Source organism: Catharus ustulatus, chromosome 6, assembly GCF_009819885.2.
Source record: "Catharus ustulatus isolate bCatUst1 chromosome 6, bCatUst1.pri.v2, whole genome shotgun sequence".
NCBI lineage: Eukaryota > Metazoa > Chordata > Aves > Passeriformes > Turdidae > Catharus > Catharus ustulatus.
In genome coordinates, this window is record NC_046226.1 from 48177640 (window position 1) to 48203836 (window position 26197).

At 40.2% G+C, this 26197-nt stretch overlaps 1 protein-coding gene across 1 annotated transcript in view; it reads right to left on the reverse strand.

Annotated features, from left to right (window-relative positions):
- TRPM5 (transient receptor potential cation channel subfamily M member 5) overlaps positions 1 to 24234 on the reverse strand; it is a 36570-nt gene extending 12336 nt beyond the window's left edge. The window contains exons 1-16 of the mRNA XM_033063430.2: positions 24118 to 24234; positions 23040 to 23220; positions 21659 to 21825; positions 18797 to 18977; positions 16800 to 16864; positions 14786 to 14977; positions 13374 to 13476; positions 12384 to 12502; positions 11421 to 11771; positions 9244 to 9375; positions 8018 to 8141; positions 6431 to 6576; positions 5595 to 5707; positions 4089 to 4184; positions 1546 to 1804; positions 289 to 407 (exon numbers count right to left, since the gene is read on the reverse strand). Of these exons, the coding sequence (XP_032919321.1) occupies positions 289 to 407; positions 1546 to 1804; positions 4089 to 4184; positions 5595 to 5707; positions 6431 to 6576; positions 8018 to 8141; positions 9244 to 9375; positions 11421 to 11771; positions 12384 to 12502; positions 13374 to 13476; positions 14786 to 14977; positions 16800 to 16864; positions 18797 to 18977; positions 21659 to 21825; positions 23040 to 23220; positions 24118 to 24234 (2465 nt within the window). The remainder of the gene's footprint in view (positions 1 to 288; positions 408 to 1545; positions 1805 to 4088; positions 4185 to 5594; positions 5708 to 6430; positions 6577 to 8017; positions 8142 to 9243; positions 9376 to 11420; positions 11772 to 12383; positions 12503 to 13373; positions 13477 to 14785; positions 14978 to 16799; positions 16865 to 18796; positions 18978 to 21658; positions 21826 to 23039; positions 23221 to 24117) is intronic.
- Between the last annotated feature and the right edge of the window lie 1963 nt (positions 24235 to 26197).

Here is a 26197-nt window from a genome sequence, read left to right on the forward strand (position 1 = left end):
AAATAAAAAAAGGTACTTTGAGTAAAAGGGGTTTATGAAAACAAGCAAACAAAAGCAGAGCTTTTCAGTACATGTGTTTGAATATATCAATACATCTTTTTCTTATTTCTGGAGCAACTCCCATGATTTCCACAGAATTTTAGAGGCTTCCACTGCAGAAATATATATCAAAACTTCTAAAAATGAATGTTAGAGCCTGTTCTCTCATGCACATGAGAGTCAGCTCTCAGTTGATAAACATAGCCCTCGGCACTGATGCTGACCACCTCACATGGAGCAGATATATACCTGCAGGTCACCCCAATTATGAAGAGATAGATGGCCACCATGTCACATTTATTCCAGTTATCCTCCACATACAGTTTAAATTTTTTCGTTAAGTTTGTGTCTTCATCTGTATAGAAACTCTGAAAAAGAGAAATATCCATTGGTATTGATCTCTTTCCACTTTGACTATTTCCTTCTAAGTTTTAACATAATACCTGTTGCCTTTTTCTCTTTCATTGCAAAGATCAAAAACAAATTTTGAGTGTAATAAGGAAAAAAAAGCTGTTAAACAATGCCACTTCCCATCAGAGTTCACCTTCTAGGCACTGCTGCCTAAACAGCATGACCAGATTTGGCATTTGTGTACTGGAATTGTCAGTGAAGGCACATTTGATTATCTAGGCAAGGAGTTGGCTTTCTTAATTGGGTTTTAGCCTGGCAGTCTTCATGTTTTACAGGTTTATAATGAAATGTTCTTTGGTCCAGATATTTTCCATGTCTTCCTCTGATTATGGCCTTGCTGCATAATTTCAAATAAATTGTGACAAACTTTCCTGTCGCTTTTGCTTAAATAATGAACACCTACTGGTTCTTTCAGAGTAAATTATTATAACTGCTTTTTTTTTTTTTTTTGTGTCTAAAGAGAAGAGCTTTATGCACCCACAGCTGGCAACACACTTGCACCACTGCAATTATTTCAGTTTTTAAACTGAGGACATTACTCCATTACTCAAAAACCAGTAATAGGAGATTATTGGTGAAGGGCTGTTGGTGGTTGGTGGTTTTGTTTGGTTGTTTTTTTTTAAGAAAAGCAAGCCCAAAAGAGATCTGCTAATATTTTGAGTTGAAAAGTATTTTAGGAAAAGCCACAGATAATCTGAATTAATTTACTTGTGATTTTTTTTTTTTAAACAGTCCCCAGCAGGGAAGAATCTCCTAAAAGGATGTAGAGCTGTCTGCTCCAGGACCTAGCTCTGGGGAGTGAAATCAGAGAGGGACTTTACAAAGCAAAGCATATCTGAGTGCTGGCAGCCCACTTGATTATGGCTGGAGTAGGATGGAAAAACAGAGGTAGAGCGGTAGGTTTACACAGTGGAGGAAGAGTTTGCTCTGGGAGAGAGAGGTGAGATGTTTAGGATAAGGTAAGTTCTGTACTGTTCACCTGTACCCCTGACATTTGAGATCTCCAAGCTTGTACAGTCACACAGACTGTAAATCTATTGAAAACGCTGCTGCAGGTTTTGCTGTGTTGGTACCGAGGTGATGCAGGTCACTCACCTGTCGGATCTCTTCCAAGACAAGGGTAAACACCCAGAAGTACAGTACAATTTCTTTAACAGATGGGCCCTGTGGTGGAGGTGGTTTAAAGTCCAGTAAAAGGACATAAGTAAATAGAAAGAGGAAAGCAAAGTACATTATAACATTCCCCATAAACACAGTTACAGGAGCACTCCAGAATTTTTTCCACCGGGTAAACAGGAATGTCGCCCGTGCTGTGTTTGCAGAAGGGTTCTGTTTTTCCAATGTGTCATTTCCTCTGCAAACCAAAAAGAATACAAGCTTGGTGACGATCTCCTAAAATTAGTTCATGGGAATAGGCTCAATATTATTCTATATAAAGCTTCTTGCAAGATAGTAACAGGCAGATGCTGGGGCTGGCCAAGGGGGAAGGCTGCAGAAGTCAGAGCAATCACATTACCATAGCAGAAATATTTCAAATCAAAAAAGATTTTGAAAAAAAAGTTGCATCAGAATTATGTGTGCATTTTTTATTACGGTTTGGTTGTATTAATTTTATTTGTTAACTTCATTGTTTTCTGCATGGACTGCAAATGCACAGGGAGAGGGAGAAGGGTAATTGTTCTTTATAAACCTAAATAGTAGGAAAGAAAAGAAAATGAATTTTTGTGAGTCAGCTCTTAATTATTTTGACTCTAAAATTTTCTTGTAGTGTTTGCCTGTGGAAGTTCTCATTGTTGCTGTGACTTTAAACTTCTGACCCAGTCTCTTAAGAGCTAGATCATATGAAGCCTGTGTTTCTTGATTATCCTTTCTGCAATCTGATAGGCATGCTGAAGAATAGCTTGCTCCTTTGCAGAGCTGGCATCTTGCCCTTTGTGATTAAATTAGGGTAAGTTGCAAAAACAGCAACGTAGAAGCCTTTTAGCAAAAAGAGTTGACATAATACATAAATTATGTATTAAGGTAGTCTTTGAATGTCGTGCAATGACGCAAGTATTTTGGTAACTGAAGGGAAATTGGACCTGTACATCTACAGCTGTTCTGCTGTGTTTTGGAGCATGAAGTGGTATTTATTGGCAGTGGAAATTATCCTGTGCAGAAAATGCAAGTTTGATAGCAATTTGATCTTTGTGTGAGAATTTGTTTCCATATAAAATGCTCTCCAGTGTATGCTAGGGATGTTATTGGGCCTTTAATTTTGTGATTCTTACTCTGAGAAGTTTGATCTCCAACAAAGGATGTGCACACTAGGGTATGTTTTCAATTTCACCTCACAGAAAACAAACAATGACTCTTCACTGGGTTTTAATTTCCTCTGACGGTCTTGCTAATTATTAAATACATTTTTTACACAGAACAAGTTCTCTTTGTGCCCAGTCTTTTCTATATGCCTGATTCTGTACTACTCTCAATTTATGACATTGTGAGATACATTCCCATGGTAACAGGCTAATATCATAAACAGATAATTGCAGCTTTACTGTAAGATGCTGAAATAGATCTGGGAGGGAGAGAGCCTTTTTGTTAAAATAAATTGCTAGGATAATAGCAGTTGGAATGTGGAAGGTAATGACCAAACCATGCTGCTCTCAGGATGTGGAAGTGCTTTGTGATATTGCTTACGAATAGCTCCCAGGAGAAAGATGCTTTTACACCTATTTTATAGGTTAGGGAGGGAGAGAGAAGAACTAATGATTTTCTCCAATATACCAGCAGTTAAATGCCAGAGGTAAAAATAGAACCTAATAACTCTGACTTGGTCCAGGACTTTATACTGCAGCTGATGCTTCCTCTCTACCACTGTTCACGTATTTCTGGAGTTCTCTTTAAATCATGGGGAAGCCTAAGTGGCAATTTAGCACTGTTTAGCCATTAAGAGGACTTTGTGCCAATCGAAAGTCTACTTTTCCTAACTTAAATCCTTTCCTAACTTAAATCCTTGGTGATAAGTGTGTGGTAAAGGTATAGGGAGAGATTCTGTTCTGAATCAAAGATCTGTGACTGACCACAAGCAGCTGACAAAGCCCTTGTGCTCAGTTACCCATTTGTGTGATGCTCCTTCTAACTCATAAGGTTCCTCAGAGTTCATGTGTTAAAATAAAAATTGAGAGTGTGAGAAGCTGACTCAATGTAAAATTCCCTGGTAGTGGTGGGTGCAAGTACGCCTTTGTAAGAAAGCATGCAGTGATGTAAGGTTTTGCTGAGAACCTTCTTTCTGCTCAGTTTAGAAATCTGATAACTTCCTAAAATTCATTGTGTATTGGTCATCGTGAGCTGATGGGAATGTGAGGAAATGCTATTTGATTCCCAAGTAAATTCCTTATTTTCTAGAGATTACCTGCTCAGAAAAAAGTAAACTGGTATCTCCTTAAAGCAGTGCTATACCCCTGTTTATTTTCTGTATTCCTTTTAGAGAGCAACAACAGCAGTAATCCAAGGGCACAGCACTTCCTGGGGGGTAATGACTTTCTGGGCCATTCAGCTGCTCCTTAGATCATTAACTGGTCACTAATCCACAAGAAGTGTCCTGTTTTTAGCTGTGTGATAACAGTTACATTAGCTGATGGTTTTAAACTTACCTATCTTCTTCCTTGGAGAGAAACAGAGTCCTCTCTGAATTCAGACTTTCCAGCTCTCTAAATGGCTCTGGCTCATTCTTTGATTGTTTTTCCTCGCTGCAAGGAAATAAACTCATAAATTAAAAGGTGATGCTTAGCCATTTTTCACTACTGAATTGGCATTGGTACAGAACTGCTAGCATGTACTTATCTTGGATCTGCTCTGCTGGGGAGCTATTAAATAGGGCATAAACTTTATCTTTACAAATTCTGTGTATTATTAAGGAGGAGGCTGAAGTCACCCATAAGATTCAGAGAAGAGGTAATTGGCATGCTTCACAAAAAATGGAGCAGGATTCCAAAAATGGAGCTCAGTTTCCTCCAGCTAGTTATGATTTGAGCAGAAATAAACCCCTCAGTTAGCCTTAGAAGAGAATTGCTCAATGCTCCATTCCTACTTACTCTTAGTAGCAATTAAGAAGGGAAATGCCAGAAGCAGTCTGGGACATGTGACAGCTCTTGCTTTTCCAGAGAAAGGAGGCAAAAAATGGAAATTTGGAAAGGATTGCTTTGATTATGTATAATAATTTAAACCTTTCCATTAAAACTTTGCCAAAATATCACATTAAATAAATTTGTGAATATGGCAGCCAGAAGGTCATCTTTAGTGATCTTTTAGATCATCTTTAGTGACAGAAGCTAAATCTTAAGTCAGCATTGCCAAAAAAATTTTCCTCTTGCTTTTTATGTAGTTTAAGAGTTAAGAAACATTATTTCATAATAACATGTCATTTCATATTGCCAATTCTTATGCTTTGTATATGGTTCTCTGTATATGTTAAGAGGTTTTCCTAAAGTTTCAGATCCTCAATTTTTATGACCATGTGAGCAGCTTGGCTGCTCTTCTTTTCTTTCCTGTTTTTTAAAATTGTATTTGGTTGGTTGGTTTCTGTGGTATAGATTGTGTTGTTTTGTTTTGGTGGGGTTTATAGTGCATGGACTTTTCTTCAGGAAAACCTAAGATTGTAAGGCATTGAATTTAAACATCTTAATTGATTTTGACTGACTGATAATTTAATGTCAGTCCTGTGTTTTTAAGCTCGAATTATAGTTATCAAGGCTTGTGGCTGATAACACTGCTTTGTGATGGCTGTTTTCCCTGGGTAAGGTACTGAGGTTTGATCCAGGCATCTCCAAATCTAGAAACAAATGGTGCTACAGCTGCAGATATTCTGCACATTGCTGTGTAGAAACTGGAGCTGAAAGAATTCCAACAGGCTTTCCTCTGGACTGGGCAAAATAGAATGGTCTCTGTGAAAACATGGCATTGATCTTTTAAGTATGGAAGCAGGCACTAGCACAGGACACACAAATCACTCAGCCCTGTAGAAAACTGATTTGGTTAGGTGATATTAGGTGATGTTACTGTTTTAATCACTTCAGGGAGAAATTTTGAGTCTGGTTATTTTTTGTGGCTTATCTTACATCACTTACTTATCTCTTGCACCCACATAATTATGTTTATACCTGAATGATATTAAATTTGTGTAGATTAGGAAAGGACACCAGAATGCACAGATTAACTTGAGGATCTTTGTGCTTGTTGACATGTCTCCCCACCATATTTTTGTCAGGAAGGCCTGAAAGCCAAGAAGAGAAGAGATGGCTTTAATATCACAAAAAAAATACTTGCAGATTAATTAAACCTATGTTCAGTGACTCTGAAACCCTCAGAGCTTCAGAGCAGACAGGTTCTCTGTATGTCCTTCTGCAGATGTTAGGTGTGCAAAGAGTTATTTGGAGACCAGGGGAAAGAACAGCAAGCCAAATGGAATTAAACATCTGTAGTACTAAGGAAGCTCAAGTCAGGCACTGGGAGATAAAAGCAGCATCACTCTTATTTTAGCTTTGTGTATGCAGAGAGAAGTCAGGTTGTGAGAGCAAAGCTGAATAGTAATTTAATTTAACTTTTATCAGTGAGCTCTCTCTTGAATCTGAACAAGGAGTTACCTCACATCTTGGAGCAGCTTCATTATGCCCCAGGCAGATTTACAGTCCTTTTTGATGCTTCTCTGTGAGCAAGGAAGGAATAAAAAGCAAAAAGCACATGATGGATTAAGGGCTAAACCTTCTCCTCAGCACACTGGTCTGTGTGCCAGCTGGATGAGAGGGTGGGGAAAGGGGGAATTGTGCTGCTTTGGCAAGGACATGGTATGATGTCCTCTTCATCTGTTGCTAGGGGGAGAGGAAAGTCCCTTTTCCAAAAAACGGTTCTTAGAGGAATACTTTCATTGGGGTTGTTCAGTTCTTGTGCTATCCTCTCCTGTGTCCCACTTAAAGCCCTGGGAGCATGTAAAACTTACCTGGACACCATCATGTGCAAAGAAAGACTTAGCATCTGCTTCTGTGGCCAGCTGAAGGCATGTGGTTTTGCTCCAGTACTGATTTTTCCTCACCAGCAGAGCAAATGCTCTCTCCTCACTGTTGTGGTAGCATTCACTAAACAGTTCTGCCATGTGAGGGAAACACAGACAAAAAAATGTATCTCGTGGGTGATCCTCTTATACTTTGAAGGATGAGTTGTCATGCTGTCCTCACTCTCCTGAACAGACTAAAGAAGACAAGCAGCTCAGCTTTGTCTCGTAGACAACAAGTCCTTCATTTTAAGACAGAGCTATCTGACATAAAATAATATTAGGCTTGGTGGAGTGTTATGGCATAGTTGTTTCCAGAGAAACTGGTCCTGGAGCTTAGAAACCAGGATAAATTTAAACAGTCCAAGGGAAAAAAAAATTCAAGATCTCATTAGACAAGATCTGACTTCTTGTGTCTGCTCCATTTTGCTGATACACTTTGATTATCTCAGTACCTTTCCTAAGCCAGCCTACACCTTGTTACAGTGTGAAGCTGGGCAGAAAGATCAAGTGCACTTAAAATTCTATACAGACATCTTTTCTGGTTGATGTGGTATTTATCATTCTTGAAGAAAGTTTGCTTTGCATAATCCAGGCCAGAAATTAAAACTGGGGATCTGATCTAATACTTATCAAAGCCAAGATGCAGAAGTTCTGTGTATTGGATTAGGCCCCATAATTCTATGACTAAATTACTTGAGCCCTGTGATTATATGAGAACCTGAATTTTAATTTTTGTAAATAATAATAGCCCTGTGAGAAAAAGGGAAAATGTGTTCTGTGTGTAAATAATGCAGCAACGCCTTCAGCTGCTTGATGAGCTATCTCTAAGGGAGAGGAGCCTCAGTGTTTGTTTCCATGTGGGGCGTATTTTAAAGCCCTCTCCTCACAGCAGTGAAGGTATGGGTTGGATTGAAGTCAGATCAGCAGAGAAGCTCGTGTGCACACATCTGTTTCCAGAGCAAGCAAAGGGGAGAGGGCTCAGCATTCCAGCATTGCGGATGCCTGGATCTGACTGCTGTAGGGAGGGGCATCTTGTGTGCTGCAAAACCAGCCTGAGCCTCACTGCAGTGTGCAGTGCACTTGGCCCTCTTCTGGGTGAGGTAATCTCAAGTTATTTTTAGCTGCAATGACAAAACTTAAAACTTGTTGCTCTAGTGGCCCTTACAGAGCAAGCTTGATATTGCAGGAGGAGCAGGCTGCTGTGAGCCTGGAAGTGTTTTAGCTATTCTATCTTCCACATCATTGTAACACACCTTGTACTAAGATCAGACAATTAAAATACCAACAAGCAGCAGGAGAGCGTCCGTGCATCCCAGGGGGCCTGTCTTAGAACACAGATTTTTCCAAAACGAGTGGGTTTTAAATCTTTCCTCTGTATATGAATGTTTGGGACTGCCTGTGCTGCAAGGCTGTTAAATTATTCATGACAGTTGACCTTTTACAACTGGAACAGTATTTTTTTTCACTTGTTTGCCTTCCAATGGCAGCTCCTTCTTAAATTTTCAATGCTATTTAAAAAGTGCCATGACTTACCGACAGCGAGCTGCTCGTACTTGGCCTCTTTCATTATACAGGCTGCTTTGGTCTCTGTCTCCAGGCGGGACATCTCTTTAAGGATCTTGCAGGCTGCCAGAGCTGAGGCTACACCCTCCCGACCCTGTAGAATTGAAAAGGGTGCTGCTGTCACCCTCCACGGGAGGGCATTCCTGAATGGAAAGGACTCCACTATGCCACACACCAACAGCAAAAAGTTCATGCCTCTCAAGGAAGTACTTCAATACAGATTTGGAAGTCGAAAATGCTGATCAAAATGACAGCTCTGATGATATTTGAGAATTGAAACCACATCTTGTGGATGCCCCATCCCCGGCAGTGCTCGAGGCCAGGCTGGATGGGATATCGAACAAACCTGTCTAGTAGTGAGAGGTATCCCTGGGGGAGGGTTGGAGCTGGCTGATCTTGAAGGTCACTTCCAACCCAAACTATTCCATGATTCTTTATTGGTAGCTCTCGTGCCTTGTAAGGCTGGATACTTCTGGGTCCAGACTCTAAGGGACCTGATTTGGGCTAGCAACCAAGGACTGAAAGGGAAGAATACTCTGGAAACCCTCGCAATGTGGAGACACCTCCAGCGCGGCTGTGCTGTGACGGAGCTGGAGAGGGGAGCACAGCTGGCAGAGGCACAGCAGTGGCACGGAGCAGGGACGTGCCGTGTCCAGCAGGGCTGGCTGGACAGACAGACAGACGGGCAGATCATGCGGTGCCGATGTGTCCGCACGCACACACAGCATCCCAGAGCGCTGCCTACCGCCAGATGCGCTCCTCAGGAAGGTCAGCGATGGAGCTGAGAGCTTCGTATGTGTTTTCCAGGGGCAGGGAGGCTCCCAGATGTGGAACAGGAGCCCATTATGCCAGCCCAGAGCTCAGCCCAGACAGCACAGCGCTGCTCCCTGCACGTAAAGATGCTTCAGCGCTCCGTGTCCCCTGGTGTCGCGCTCTGAGCCAACAATTGCCCATTGTGGAAGCACAAATCCTGCTGCCTGCCCTGCCCACAGCTCCCAGGAGCAGAGCTGCAGCCTGGGCTGATTTACACCTGCCCCTGCTCACCCCCGGTCCGGAGCCACGCAGAGATGAAAGGCTCTGTAAATGCCACCTCTCGTGTTTTGGAAACAAACCTATCTGTCATCTGAGCAAAAAAACATCTCGTAAACTTGAAATATGCCAACATTCACCCGCAGCAGCTACAGCTCAGTGCTCACCATAGCCCAGAAGTAGTTTGCCATCTTGTGCCGGTTTTGAAGTACTGCCCACACAAACAAATCCCTCCAAGGATTTTCGCTTTTCTGGTTCATGTCCAAGGGCCCCGGTAATCGCTTTGTGTTGGTTTTGTCCTGAAAGAGGGTTTGTAGAGTTAAAAACCCGATTCACAGTCTCGCTTGGTGCAAATTACGCGATCCAAGATGCTCTCGGCCTCGCTGCCTACTTCACATTTCTTGGACTTTTCAGTAGGACCAAAAGGTAATTGGCTCATTCTGTACTGAGTTACAGGATCCTTGTGTCCCCAGTATAACCCAATAAGTGTGAGAACATTCTGGATGAAATGGTGACTCTGTTGAAGACAGTGCTGAAGTTTTCATTGCCTTTAATAAGGCTGGGGTTTCACCACTGGTGTGTAATATCAGACAAGACAAACTTGTGATTAACTAATCTGAGTTTGCCTTCAATTATATTGGACTCTGCTCGGCTGCCACAAAGGACATGGCTGCAGGGAAATGGAACAAAAGGCATTTTATTCCATCAGAAATAAATCTCACCAAGGCCCTGTATGAGACAAGAATAGAGTACATCAATGCCCCTTTTTTAGTCTTTCCTTTGAGAAACCTTTCCCTCATGCAGAGAGCAGTTTAAGTAGAACACTGCTTATTCCTTTAGCACTTGATAAAAAAATTGTCTAAAGGAAGTGTAGCCACTTAGGTCAAGTTGTGGGTTTCAAGTATATTTTAAAACTACCTTTTTATCTATTGTGCTGGTTAGAAGCAGCCAGGGTGTATTTCTTAATTAAACAGGGGTTTGTGAGAATATATTTTTTAATAATTATGGGATTCTGTTTGAATTTATTTTAATGGCACATTTGGAGGATATTGGGGGATGTTTCTTTAGTTTGTAGTGAGCTATTGAATCAACTAAATTGCATTGAAAGCCTTGCAGGAGACAAAGATATCCTAAAATTCTCATCTGTCTTTGTAACCACTAGTACCTAGCTTGAAAAAAGACACACAGTTTGGCAGCAGTGACGCTGGTATCCCAGTACTGTAATGCTCTTTCTGTTGCCAATGATAATGGGATTCAGCCATGGGAAGAAGCTTTAAAAGGGAAAAGCTGATAGGCAGCAGGAGCTGATCTCTGACTTGAGCCTTATCTACAGCACTGGGCTTTAGCTCACTTGCTGCCTAATACCAGAAAGGTTAAGTGAGGCTTTGGGGGCAAATTTTTATTTCTGGCAAGCTTGTAAGTCTGGAGTATGCTCAGTGGCTTCAGAGGTATAATCTCAACTTGTTTATCTTTGTGAGTGAAGAAAACCTGAGTAGATTCAAACTTAACTTTTCATATTACTAATTAATTTAGCTAGGCTTTATCAAAGCAAAAGAGATTTAATCTTTAAAATAAGATTTTTTTTTAATAGTTTCTAGTTTTAACAATTTTTAGGTGTAATTAGACCTTGGCAAATACCAACAGGCTTAATCATTTAGTTTGTCTGAAACTGAACCCTAATGAAATTTCTTTATGCATCTTTGTTTTGAAAAAACCTTGCACCCAAACTTATTTTCAATGCTTTTGCATGCACTTTGGTACTTAGGCATTTTAATGTTAAATACACTGTCAAACTGCAAAAATGATGATGTATCTATTGCATTGCTCTGGATTATGGACATTCCATATTGGTATCCCCATCACATATCGTCCTTTTCATCTGGTGGCCAGTGCACTTGCCAGGGCCGTGTCACACAATTGTTCCTATTTGTTGCTCTGTGTTCTAGCACTCTGTAAAAAAACTAAAATTATCTAAAGGCAAATATCAAATACTGGATATTATTGAATATCAATATCTGAGTATGGTCTACTCATACAGAGTATAAATCTGAGCATAGCTTTGTGTACAAAGATGACCATTTTCAGACCCGGGATTGAAAATCTCCATTGCCTGCTTTGCTTTCTCCTAGAAAAAATTACCTTTCCAGTCTACTTCTTGAAGTTCTGTATGAGAAAAGCAAACCACTATTTTTATGCCTAATTACATACTCCTTAGTAAAAATAAATTTTATTTGTATTCCATACAAATCCATTCCCTGTCCCCCCACCCAAAGACTAGACCTAGTTAAAATTGCTCAGATTCTGAAGGAGGGGAGCAGAACTATGAAGCAAAGTTGTGACTCACCGATTTCTTCTTGCCTCCATGTCTGAGGTCTTGATAGAAACCTTTGCATGCATCATGAAGAAAATCCTTGAGAACTCTAGAGACCTCACTGAGAGTGAAGAGGGGGCAGATCTCCTTCTGCTCATTTTGCTGTTGACCAGTGAGCCCTGCCAAGGTCAGTTTGCTTTCTTCATGTTTCCTCAGGAGAAGTTCATAGAGGAGACATTTCTGAGAAATGGAACAGTAGAGTCTCTGCAGACGACTGTAGGTCAGGAATTCGTAGATGTTAGCCCCATTGTCAATAAATAACTTTACAAATTCTGGTTTGTTGTTTACCAGAGCATCCATCATCACTTCTTCCAGGTCACAGGACTAGATTGATGAAAGGGAGGAAAAAAAGACAAATCAAAAAAGGAAATTTTGGGAGGTAATCATGGATGGGTGATGAGAGAGGTAAGATTTAACATGAGGACATTCACATTTTGTCTTCCACCAGTCAACAGTGAGTACAATGGGAAAGAGGTGGAACTAATTTCATTCTTCTCTGACAAAATGTCTGTGCCAGCATTAATATTAAAACATCAACATAAATTGTGTGCTGTGGGACTCGATGTGTACCACACTAGGTATTTATACAGCGGTTGAAAACAGTGATGTTTTTATGCCACCTTCAAATGGTAATATCTGCCTGCTTCTTGTGCTTTGTAAGCTTTGGTTTGTTTGCTCTAAAGGCCTGTACAGAAGGGGAGAAAGATTGCTGCTCTCAAACAGCTCAAGAAAGAGATGATGACCACTGAGTTATTCCTCTGTCTTTAGCCATTATCATATAGGGGGTCAGAAACTGCCTCAGGAAGCATAATATCCCAGCCCAATCTCTCAGTAGAGTGGGCTGGCAGTGTTAAAAACTGAAGCCATCTTTTGGGATGTTCCAGTGCACATTGCAATGTACACTGAGTGTCCTCTAAGGCAAACAAAACCTGGTACCTTCCACTCCACGTCACCATTGAATATTTCGCTTTTAGCAATGTCGACCCTATTCCAGGCCACTGCCAGCTTCAGTTCATCCAGATATTCCTTAGCCTCCTGACTCTGGCTTTTACAGGCTGGAAGAAAAGAAGAAATGCACATAAAGTCAGTACTTCACAGTTATGTTTAATTTAATATAGTATTGGTACTTGGATTAGTAATGCAAGTTCTCCTTCAGCTATCACAGATCTGTGGGTGCTTAACCAGAAACCCTTCAAAGCAATGTTTTCCTAAATTAAGAAACATTAATATTCAAAAATGTCATTTTTTCTAGATGAACTCTTTATTAAAATCATTAAGTTTAAATGGCTGTTGGATATTAAGAGGGACACTGGCCTGCAGAAGGCAGAGGACAGGACTTGGTTGTTGGTTTTGCCTGGTATCAATTTAGCACATCAGGAACAGAATGTCTCTTTTTTTTTTTTTCTCTCATGCTAAGTTTAAGGTAACACGAACCATTAAGTTAACAGAAACTGAAATAGATAGCAGCACAAGTAATGTCTTCTTTCAGAAGATATAGTGGAGATTCTTTATAGGAGAAATTGGTTGTTTCTGAAACAAAGGCAGTTTTTGTCTATTTGTGGGTTTTGGTTTTGTTTTCATGGAGTTTTTCTAATGTTTTAATTGAAATAATTTATTGCTCTGGTATATTTCAGTTCTTTTATAGCCTCTGTTATTAAGAGAAGGAAGTAGTGAAATAAAGGAGTCCCTAAAACAGTACCATACTGTAGCATGAGATTAAAAAGCAAACACTAGTTAAAAATAAGCTTACAAGAGCTACAGTAACTGCCACAGTTAATTTGTCAGTAAACAAACAAAAGAACAGTGCATCAGAAATGAAATCTGATCCAACAATCAACTGAACTTGCACTGGAGAAAGAGGAAATATGTTTATGGCATAGAAGTCAAATAAGACAAATGTTACAGTGTTTGTTTATTGTATCTCACCTTTTACTAAAGCTTTTAAAATGACTGTGTCTAGTTCTTCTGAACCATCTTCCTCAAAGTTGTGCAGAGTTAGGAGATGCTGGTGTGAAATTATGTTCTGAATCTATTTGGAGTTGAAACAAAAGTGATATTACACATTGTCCTGGGGATGTACATTGGTCCCAAATGCCCAGTGGAGATCACCCATACAATATTTCCCAAAAATTTATGTTCTTATTGTGAAGCTGAGGTTTGGCAAGAAGACAAATATTGTTAGTTTCCCATATATAAATAACTCCCCAAGGAGGGAATTACTGCCTTTTCCCAGTGACCTACCAGGATAGGAGGAGCAGAACTTGGATATCCTGAGAACCAGAGCAGTGCTTTAATTAAAAGATCCTTCCTTAACTTACGTTCTTATTTGACTCAAAGTCATGTTATAGGCAGCATACCACTAGTTTCATTTTACCTCATCCTGCTTTGACATTTAAGATTTGCTCTCTGAGTTGTTTATTTAAAAGCATAGTCTCTAACTCTTCTCTAAGTCCTCAAATATTGATATATATATACAGTACTCGTCTCTTTCCTTCTGCTCCTCTATTTATTGAGTTTTCTTTCTTGCAGTGCAGCTGCGCTGAGACTTTGTGAGCCTCTGGCAATATTGCATCTAGATGCCTATCATCCTCTTTTGTTAGTGATCTGGTAAAGTTCTTCCTGATGGAATTAGTGTGTGGAACTTTTAAGGCTGAGGATTATTGCAGAGAATGCAGAGAATAAATAGTGGGCCATGTCAGGTGCACTTGGATTATCTCAGAGGCACCCAGAGCTCTTCAGCCTTCACACAAGGACAATCTCAAAGTGGGTATTTGTTTCTAAAAGGCTTATGCAAGTGTACCCCAAGACAAAGAGTAAAGATCTCTGAATCTGTTTTGTCTTTCTGTTTTAAGAACAATAATACTTAAAGAATGAGTAACTGACAATAGATAGGATCATTTCTACACACGCTGCGTTCTACTTAATTTATTCATGCTTATCCACAATGAGGTTTCCATTTAACAGCTGTAGCTCATGAATTAGGTCTCTTCTGTCACAGCTGCACAAGCTCCACAGCTGTGGATATAAATAATGCTTCGTGTCCTACAGAAGGGCTGTCACATTCCTGGATGCTGGCTGTTACTAGAGGAAGTAATTGAGGAAGGACAGAGCCCTAAGTGTTCAGCTGAATTACTGGAGTAACAAAGAGTTTGCATGAGCAAATGACCGCTTGATTTGTAACGCTGGAGGGGCATTCTATGACACCAGTGTCAAAGCACTGGAGTTCCCTAAACTTCTGAGCAGCTTCTTGCCAAACCTGTACTGAAGGAGCTGCCAAAGCTCCCAGAGTTAGGAGACAGCTTTGTGAACACGATGACTTATCAGACATACGAACTCACTGTCACTGTCCACTGGAGGATGTCCTTCCACAAGAAGCTCTCCGCAGGGAATTTCTCCTTAAATTGCTTTTCAACAGCCTCTGGCGTGATAAGCTGTGGATCATTCATGAATGCAGCTAAGATGTCAGCTGTACCTCCAGACCCTGCTAAGATAAGCCAGGGAGCAGAATTTTCCAGCCCACTGCAAATTCTCTGTAGTTTAAAACAGGACGTTTTTAAAATTCATAAGTGGAAAGAAAATGTTATTCAAAAGAAGGACTTCTAGCAAACCAGGAATAGACGTGTACCTAAGTCAGATTCACTATGGATCAGCCCAGACTCCTCTCAGCTATTAGGATTTTTTGAATTCTGTAGCAGTTCATCCATGTACAGGCCTCTGACTCTGCTTCTTTTCATGACATCTGTGAGTAGCTAAGCAACCTGGTTTGGACAAACAATGCATAAAATGTCTTTGACCCTGACTTCTTTTTTTTCCCCTGAAGTCTCTGTTTCAGCATAGTCAAGTGCAAGAGTAACCCTGTACAGAAATTAACAGCAGGGTTTTTTGTATAGTTCTGAGGTTGTTTTTCTGTCTGCAAAACCTGGCAATATGTTCTGAAAATCAGGAATTTGCCTGTGGGGAATACAACATTGGGCTGCAATAAAAAAAACACTGAATCATAGCAACTACAAGAGTTAAAGGCTACTAATTCTATTACTTGTGCAATTAGAATGAGTCAGGCAGGTTGTTGAGATAGGAAAGCAGAGGCCATGGCATCATAATTGTGAAAATGTCTATTAGCTGCCAGTCTATTTCTTGCTCTGAAGTTGTACAAGACTGGATTGATTCAATTGTGGTGCAGGGTTTTCTTCTTTAGTTTAGATATTGAGGTTTTTCAAAACTGTTTGTAGTCTCTGGTGTGTATTATCCATTTTTAGAAATCCATTTGAGAAACTGATATTCTAAAAAAGTGTGGCCAGTTATCCATCCCCAGCACATGTCAGTTTAGAGTAACTCCAGCCTGTCATTTTCTGTCTTCCAGTCACACTGTTCTGTAAAACTTTGAAAAGAGGATTTGCACATCATAACATGGGATTTTTCTAAACCAAAGATATAGGAAACACTGCAATATTTAGCTTCTTATGAAAGCAAGCAAGCAAGCTCATGAGGTGACATAATCTTTGTTTAAACAGTGAGATTTCTAATGTGAGTGTGTGTTTTAGTCCAGCTGACAAAGGTTATGACAAGATATAAGAAACTAAAACTAGAAAACATCCCCAGAAAGAAGTCATTATTCTGGAAAGGGGTTACCAGCTTGCATGTCACAGTCTCAACACTTGGAAACTTTAAATTATAGTTAAATTACGTCTCTCTAAAGGTTTTCTGGACTGAAAGTATTATTAAAAAGTAAAGTAAAATAGAATAAAAATCAAATACTATCTCCTTGTTAACAGGTTCTTCAAGTTGTAGAACCACTCGGGCAAAAATCAAAACTGATCCTTTGCTGAAGGAGATTTGGGATTATTACCAGACAATTCTCCTTTCTCCAATCCTGCAATATTCTTTTGCTCAGTGGAACCAGAACACTCCCATTTTAAATGGCATGCCCAGCAAACCTGGTCTTGAGCTTCCCCTGAGCTCTGGGACACACAGCTGTGTCATTGTTGCTGAACAGCATTGAAAGATTCCTCTCTTTTTTGTGCATGTTCTCAAGCAATAACATACTATTTCATTTTCTACAGATCTGGAGCTAGTTTCTGTGGGTTTGTTTTGGGTTTGGATTCTTTCTTCCCAGTGGACAAGCTGGCAATGGAAGTTTTAATGATGAGCTGGTGCATGTTCAAAAGTAAATATTTCTCCCAAACAAACACTGCCAAATTTAATATTAACAGAACTCAGTTCTTAATAGTGTATAGATGTGAAATCTGACTTTATGTGAAGTGCCAATAGATTTGTTTGTCATTCAGCCAAATTTTCCATCAATTACTTGGCACCAGTTAATTTATTTTTCTAAAGCCGAGAACAGCTTCTTACCTCAAGGGTGCCTGGTCCTCCATTTACCAGTAAGCAAAGCACAGGGATCTCAATGCTGCCTGTTCCTGTGAAATAGATGGTTTAATTTTTAAAAAGTAACAGCTTTCACAAGCCTATTGCTGTTTTGCTGACCCCTTGAAAATATTTCAAGGGTAGGATGAGATGAGTCAGATACGAGTTGATAGGAGCCATATATTGTTTATTACTCTGTTTAAACAGCTTAAAATTTCATGCAGCACAGCCTGGTGTGGTGATTAATAATAACACAATATGATACTTTTAAAAGAAATGCTAATGAAATATTTAACATATCATGGCGTCAGGGGAAGAAATGAGGTCAGGATCCCTGTCCTAAATCATCTTCCCATGAGGCCATGTAGTTTTGGATGGTTTTTACTGTAAATGCTGAACTCTGTAATCCAAAAGTGACAGATTGGCCTGAAGGAGCTCAGTCAAAACAGTAATATCAAGAGATGAATGCCTCTTACAGCTGGAAGATAAAAGGCATTTGGTTCAAACAATTTTTTGATGTTTCCCTTTGTAGATCTCCCAAAACTCAGTACAGATCTCTTCTTGCTATTTGTTATATCTCTTTTGTGATGATTACAAAGATAAGGTTGGACTGAGCTGGAGCCAGGATATGGTTGGCAAGAAACTTTATTGAATGGCATGGCATTGTCACACCTCTCTAAGGTGATGCTCTTTGAAGAGTGACCTCAGGGACTACAGGCTCCTCAAGTATGGTTAAGGCCACAAATACTCTTAATTTGCTGAATATTTAGGCAAAATTTAGCCAGAGGAGGGTTAGATGGATTTTGACTTTACACTGTGAATCTGGAAAGTCCTCAGTGGCAAAAAATATTCAGTATACAAAAAATTTCCTCTTAAAGACTTCTACGTGTTTTTTTTTTAATAGGGAAATTCCGCATGACCTTATTAAAATGTTTTACTTCAGTAGAGCCACATAGCTTTGCTCAACTTGTTTATACATGAGCTTAAATGAAGGACACTGGTTTTGTTTATAGAAGATAACACTGAATTCAGTATGTTCCAGCAAAATATTTGTCATATGAATCAGCATTCTTTGTCGGAATTATGTTCCCCTGAGATCTGTTCAATCAGTTTTGGTTTGTGAGCAGAAAGAGGATGCTTTGTAACTCTCAGCACTGCAACCTCAGGCTGCCCTTACAGCCTGTGTTTGTTGCTATCTGAGTACCAGGTAAGGATTCTTCAGGTGCATTTGTGCTTTCTGTGCTATCACCCTGTGGGCTGTGTAAGTGGATATTCCATGAATATTTCATTGATACACACAGCTGTGAACAAATGAGCTCTCACTCCTGTTTCAGCTGTGCTAGCACTGCATGTATGACATAAATAAAGGTAAAAGTATCTGTATTATCTCAACAACTGAGTTCTTTCCACAAATAGCAGTAGGAGACCTGCCCAATACTCAGTTCTTGTTATAAAAAAAGGTCACAGATTCAGATGGACATTAGATGCTATGGTGTCTACCCAGGATAAGGTTTTGTCCTGAAACAAATAGGGCTTAAAATATTTCAGAGGGCTTTGGAACAAGTCTTTTCTTCCAGTGTGGGACCAATTCAAGACCCTGTGTGTGAGAGGGGATAAAAGTATGCAACAATGACTATCAATCTCATAGAAAAACTGTTAAAGGCACTTGAAGCTGGATTTATTTTCCATATGTTATCTCTTAAGGCAATTTGAGCTGCGCTTTGAAGATCAGCTTTGAGCTACACTTAAGGAGATGCAATAAAAGTGTAGATTTTTGGTTCAGAGAGCTGCTTTTTCAACTTCAGACATTACCTTTGTTCCTCCACTTACATGATGACAAATGTGTTGCCTTGGTCTTGCCTGCATAGGCCAGTGTCTGATTTGAGAGCTGGAGTTAGCTTTGATAAGGCCAGGGCCTGCTGTGCTATCAGCATTTATTATTATCAGTTTTATTCAGATGAGATGCCTCTACAGGACCTGCTTACCCCCGTATCCTGTGCGCTGCTCTGAGATGTACTTTTCCAAGGTGAGGCGGAGCTTGGTGGTGCCATCCCTCTCCTCTGGTGTGCTGTGGTCCACCAAAATAAAGTGGGAATGGTTGTGGTCCAAGGAGTAGGGTGGGCCTTGGATATTGTCATCTGACTGGTAGTGTACAAGACTTTCACTCTAGAGAGAGGAGGGGAGATGTCAGTGCTCTGTGCAAAGCCCAGCCCGTGTTTCAATATCCTGCCTCTCCATTTCTGTGCTGTCTGCACCCTGGCACAGCTCACCACCTGCGAGGCACTTGGATTGACTCTTAAAAAAGGGTGAAGATGGAAAATCTGCTCCTTCTGGAAGCAGCCAGATCTGGCAGGACTGATAGCCGGAGACCCTGAAGTTTCCCTCTTGGCCTCTGCAAAATATACTGGTATCAATCATCATCTCTGGCATGCAGGTTTTGGAACAGTTTATTGGAAAAATGGAAAGGGGCCATAGGGCCTGATAATTGTGTATGGAAATGTGTAGCCTCAGCTGGTGTGAGGAGGGGCAAACTATTCATTTCAGTAGTGCTTTGTCCATGTTCAGGCCAGTGAACAAGTTAGCCTGCTCCATGTCCCTGTCAACCTATACACAGCTTTACTTAATTGACAGGGTCATATGAAATCTGATGGTTATTCTCAGTCTGGAAATTGCATTCTGAAAGAGTGGCAGACATATATTTTAGAAAGGAGAATCCTTTTATTTTGGGTGAGTGATGTTAAACCTTTAAATTCTTTATTAATGTTTGTTTTTTTGCATAAACTCATCCTCTGGGTAGAGCAGAGCCCTTGCTACAATCTTTTGTTTTAAATATTGCACTACACATGGGCTTCTATAAGTACACTTTTTCAAACTCCCCTTTCTCTCTTAATACATCTTTCTTTCTCTCTGTTGCCCATCCACTTTGATTCATCATCCCAGGCTGTAAATGTCTGATTATTCTTTTTCATTTTCATAATCCCTGTCCTCTTGCAAGCAGGTACATGAACACAGCTGTTCAAAATCTGCATTCCCTTCTATCATGCCTCTTTTCCAATTCCTTCAGTGTTGCTGGGCTAAACTCAGACTGTCAGCTATGTGTTTTCCTCACACTCAAAAGCAGTAAACTTGCATGTTTCTTGTGAGCAGCGAGTGCCACTGATTTCTTTCACTTTCTTCTCTGTCTCTCATTCCTTGCGGAAAGCTTCTTGACATAATTTCCTTCAGATTTTGCTTTGACAGAGGGCATGCCTCTATTCTGCTGCCATGTAACATTAAAGCCTCCTCACCACAGATCTGGCCTTTGATTAGGACCTGGAGACACAACAACCAATTGAAAAAGGCCTTTGGGGATTTTCCTCTCTATTCTCTGAAAATGTGGAAGTGATCTTTCAATGATGTTTAAAGCATACCATTAACACAGAAGAGAGGGGAGGGATCCACTGATTTCAGAGCTTGTTTTTCTCCTTGCTAGTGTGGGTTGTTAGCTCTATTTTATACAACAAACTGCTTGTGTTAGTGCCAAGTATAAAGAGAGTTGGGTTTAGATCAACATCCCTGTCTGTAGTTCCTTTGTCTTAGTCTTAAAGTTACTGACTAAAATCCAAAATATCTTTGGGTGGAAGCTGTGCCAGAAGTCATAGGGTCAGGAATGCTCTTTGCAAAATATCCCTTGACAAAGAATTTGAGTTTTAGTGGAGGGGGAAAAAATAAAAAGAGAGTGCACTTGTTTTGTAGCTGCTGATAGGGAAAGTTCCAGATGCATTTTGATCACTTAGCCTAGAAGGGAGGTGAGATAGTTGGCATTTGCAAACTTTCCTGAACAAAATTCACAAACACAATGGACAGAATTCTTTCCTTTGAGGCCCTTTCAGCGCTGTTGCCGCACAAATAGGTTAAAGTCTTCCAGGTAAAGAGTCCCACCTCGTAGAGCACACAGGTAGCTGCCATTGGCCAAAAAAAAAAAAAAACAAAAAAAAACAAAAGAAAAATTGCTGGTATGGCCTGGCAGTCTCTTAGCCTCTAGCTGGTACTTCCAGACCTGTATGAGAGAACAACTAGGTGTGAATTCAAAGGGCTGTCTTTGTCATTTGCTTCTTATCTTCTGCAGGGAAGTAAAAGAGAAACTGTCATTCGTTGTCATTAAACACCTATTTTATTGTTATAACACTCTACTTGGAACAGACTGTAGATCCAGTGACAGGAAGAGAATGTAATTTTTTTTTTTTCTCTCCACTATGTCCGTTCAGCAGCAACACTTTCAACAACAGCTTTGTTGGGTGAGGTTTTATATTTGTTGTGTATTGGTTTTGTTTTCTTCCCAAGAACTCTGATCCCCTTGACCCAGTTTGAGAATTCCCTAGAGCTCCCCATAACTAGGTGAAATCCTGCATGGCTGTATTTTTGACCTGTTGTATTGAGCAAGTTCGTGTGTATTAAATACCAATTCAGTGGCTACTTAAAGAAAAAATTGTCCTGGAATATTTATGTCTAGTGTCACATAATACAAAATGTGCTTTTTGCAGTATTTATGTAATAGCTAGGAGTAAGTGTTTCTGCAGGAAGTGGTCGAGGGAGAAATCCATGAGAAGTCCCTTATTCCGGGGTGTTTTCTTGGTGTTCAGCCCTGTGCTGCTCTCTGATCCAGTGCCCAATGCTGCCACCCGCTGGGCTCAGAGGGCACAGAATCATCCAACAATCCCGGAGCTCTGCTTCTGTTTCCTCCCAAAACTCAGCTTAAACCCACTTGGTTTGTTTGTTTAAAGTTTTATCAAAGTTGTTCTGCCAACTACTCACAAATGTTGTGAGGGCGCAGCTTTTATCTGAACAATAGAATAAGAGAAAAGTACCTTTGTGTTATCCAGAATTTCTCTGTGCTGGATTTCCCCGAGGGAAGTTATTCCTATGGCAATCACACTCAGCGTGGATGAGGTGCTAGCCAGGGCAAGGTCTCGGACTGCTTGCACTAAATGTCTTGTAACTCCTACACGCAAAGCACTGGTGAAAATCCAGGCACCTGAAATTGTTTTTAAAAAGCAGTTAGGTAACTTCTTTGTATTGCAATGTGTTTGTGTGTCAGGTAACATTGCTTACAGTACTGGATCTAAGGATTTTTAAAAAATTAGATAAAGTGAAGACAGGTCTTGATGGATTATAACTTTTAGAATTAAAATACATGCAAAGTGCATAATAAGGAAAACAAGAAGAAATTATGAGCTCTTCACGTATCGTGTGGTGCAACATTGCCGTCTTTACTCTGATGTTAATACGCTCATCAGGAATGCTGTGTCCACTCTGGAGTTACTCACTGTCTGCCTATGAGCAGAAACATCCCTGCACCAGGCAGGTCTGAGTGGGTTACAAGGAAGAGGAAAGGGACAGTCAGGGAAGTTGTTGATTTGAACAACTGAACACTCCCATGCAAGCACCTCTCAGCAGAAGAGCTCAGGCATAACCTGCGTCACCTGGAGTTCCTCCTCCTGTTCTTGGGGGTGTGGAGAGTGAATTCTCCAGGATAACAGAATTTACAGCAGTGTTGTTACAGTGACAAGGAATTTGGAGAACCTTAGGTAAACAGCAAGCTGCCCTTTTTCAAATATGTGACATAAAGGAATTGGGGATCTTGATGCTGCCCAGTCTGAAGTACAGAAGGCAGATGGAGATAGAGAATATCTGTGTGGCACAGAAGTACCAAAAAGAGCTCTGGTACTGGGCTGTCTCATAACACAAAGCAAAACTGGTACAATCTTTTCTGGAACAGTGAAACTAAACCATGAGCTTGGTGTGAAATGCTCACAGATATTTTCACTGTACTTTGCAGGTGAGAATGCAGAAATTCTTGTTTTTGACCTGAATTCACTCTTGTTGAAGTCAAATTGCTCTGCTTTCCCCAGAATTATTTTGATATGGCACAAAAGAGGGGCAATTCTATTTGGTCCCATCTTGATGCTATCTTTGTAGTGGCACTTCTGAGGGAATATTATCAGGTGATTTTACACCTCAGAAATGGTTACCTAGAGTAATTTGCTTTGAATTACTTATTTTTGCTGCTGTAATACAATCAATTTCATTTTCAAAGGCATTTACATGTAGATTGCATTCAGCAAAGTCTTGAATTTTCGAAAATAATCGTGTGAGCTGGCCCAATCTGGTCATTACCAGATCACTGGGGGCTAGGTGTGAGAATACATCAGGAATACAAATTCTTTCTTTAAAGCCTAAAGCACTCACCTGTGCTTTCAGCTGCCTTTATAAATCCTTTCTTTAAGGTGTCCCGTAGCCAAGGCTTCATCTGAAAATTTTCTTCTCCCCCTACTAAAGAGATAACCAAATTGGGAGCAGGTAGCTTCCATTTGTTGAGCATAACTTCAAATATAATTCCAGGGTGAATGGTACTCTGGACCTTCATAAACTTCAACAAACACAAGAAAAACCCAATGAATAACAACAGGACAGAAAGATACAGTAAAGAGCCTGTTCATGGTAAATGCAGTGGGAAATTATCATCAACTTGGATGTTTAAGAAACAATTATTTGAGCAAGATTTGACAGAGAACTAAATACTTGAATTAATTTTACAGAGTTCTATATAATTGCTGTCTTGTTAATTGAGTCAGTTCCATGGGTCAGTTCTGTGCTGCAGACTGACAAATCACACTCTCCTTTAGAGCTTCCTCTTGAGCTGCCTTCAATTTCATGGCAGCCTAGCAAAGCCAACACATTTTGTAGGTGTTTTTTGTCTCTGCAAAAGCTGAAATATTTGTCTGATTTCATATCTGTTTTTCAAGGTCATGTTACATGAATCTATTGCTTCTTCCAGTTCTGTATATATTTTGGTTTTCAGCTTGAGACTTTATGATGAAACAAAACCTTGAGGCAGATTTCAGGAATTCCTAGGAATTCTTTCTGCTCTAGTACTAACTTGTGCATGGGACTAGTGAGGAGGTGGGTTAGTCCACATACAACCCTCTCTGCATATCAGCAGAACAGAGAGAGAACTTTAAGGGAAACCTTGAAACAGCTCAAAAGTATGTTTAAAATGTAAAAATCTATAGTGATTAATTTTTGGTGGGTTAAACCAGGGAACAGATACAAAATGAAGGAAGCAGGGCATATTGCTGATTTTTCTTTTAAAGATAAAAGTGGTCACCTGCACTTGTATCATGTAATTGCTAATCAAGTGATTGGTATTAAAAGGCTGTGTTTCAGACCACATTCATGTTCAGGAAGGCATGGTCCCTACTGGGGGTATAATTTGGTGCCTCACTCTGTGGCACATTGACCCTGTAAAAGGACTGAAACTCCTCACCTTTCCATGTTTCTTCCCAGAAGCTGTGAAGTCTATTTCTCCTACGCAGTAGGGTAATTCTCTTTTGAAAGCTTCCTCTTTGTCACTGCTGCACAGTTTGGTTTCCATTTCCTCCATTGAATTCGTCAGGTGATTGAGCACCTGTGGACCAAGATGTTCACTGGGATGACAGAAAGCTGCCAAATGAGAAGCCATTTAAACTGGAGAGGCCACAAAATCCATTAAAATGTATCTAGATGAGTTTTTAGTCAAACATTTTACTTTTTTTGCTATCGTGCCTGTAATGTTTAGCTAAAATTTGAGGTCTTTGTACCAAATGTCAGATGCTGTACACAGAAAGCAGATGATGTAACCTAAGGTATAAAAGGCTTGAAGGTATGAAGGAATAAGGCTTCCTGAACTCTTATTCAGCAGACAAAAAGCTGAGTTGCAAACTGCAAGATCCTGCAATCTCAGAGCCCAAAGGTGACCCTGATTCTACAAAAGAGAAAGAGGAGTCTCAGCCACCAGCTCCTTGAAGCAAGAGTGGAGCAGAGTCAGTGTCTGAGTCACGGTTTCTTGCTGTCACTGTGCCTCGTGCTGCTCTGACCTATCCTACCTGATGTGAGTGCCAAATAACCAAGTGGTGATATTGTGTTTGTCTGGAGGTGCTTTAGGAGAGGTTTGCTCTCTGCTTCCTGCAGGAGCAGGTCATTTATTTGTGAGCCCAAGTATTTAAGGCCAGCCTGTCCTAGAGCAAAGGTCATACAGCAAGAGTTGCTCATCTGCATTACATGAGACAGTGGAAAGGTCTGCCTGATTTTCCTATGCTCCAGTTTGACTGAACTGACAGAATTATGATCTGAAAAATACAGATTTGAACTTGTATGCCTTATTTTGATTCTTTTCAATACAAAAAATAATGAAATAACTCTCCTCTCTGCCTTCAGCTGCATGCTGAACTACATAGTCTTAAATAGAGATAAAAATCCTTGTGACACTAAGCCAGCAATGATAATCAACACTGCATTAATTTTTATTTCCTGGTCTAGAGCTTCGCTGTGGGATTGAGAGTGGGTCAAACTAGCAAGTCTCTTAGGATGCTCCAGCAGAGGGAGCAAGCCCTCCAGCTGTTCCCTTGGGCTGGGAAGTCTCTTGGGAACCTGTATCCCGGCTGCTTCACCGCAGCTGCCTCTGTATTTTCTTCTTTCGTGTTTGCTGTGAAAACGTTGTTTTTTCCTACGAGTTGCCTTTTCCCCTATGATTTATCTCTGAAGAGTGGCTAAGGACCTTCCCTTGATTTGCTTCTCCACAGCTATGTCACAGTTTTGTATCCACCCCCAAACTCCTGTCAGAGATCGCTGCTTCAGAGATTCTGATTCTCATTCTCCCTGCCTGCATGCTGCTCCCTTCTGGAGAGAACAGTGATTACTGTGAACACTGATACAACAGATTAGTCCGGTTAAGAGTATTACCTAAGAGAACTTCTCTTGGATCTTCAATAGTGGCAGTCCAGCAAAGCCCACCTTTTTGTCTGCATCCACTTTTCCACAGGAGAATCAGCTTTATCTCCTAAGAGTGCTGAAAAGAATATTATGAGGGGAAATAGTTAATATAGAAAAATACTAACACATTATTAATTGCTATTAATTATGCAGAAATCACTTTCTGGAACTTGATGACAGAACAAAGGATTTGATCAGAAAAAAATCTGTTCAGGACTGAATTTCCAGGATACTGTAGTAGTACACTGTCCTAGTTAGTATAAATTTATTTATAGCTACACACAAGCAATGAACTTGAAACAAGCAGCAATTTACGAAATAATCCAATGGTTAATTTGTCCTCAAGTGGTCCATTCTAAGTCCAGTTAGCTGTGACTTCTCTATTAGAATAAAAACACCAGCTGCTGAGATTTACAGGGGACATCCTTGCATTTGGGTGATTAATTTTTTTCCCCAAAAATAACACATTAATTATTTTCAGTTTAAGAATTCTGGCTCTCAATGGTAGTGAAAAACAGAGTAGGGGGCAAAAATTGGTAAAATGCAGAAAGAGAAACTTTGTTCACAGGCTTTTATACGGCTGGAAAGTGAGGAAA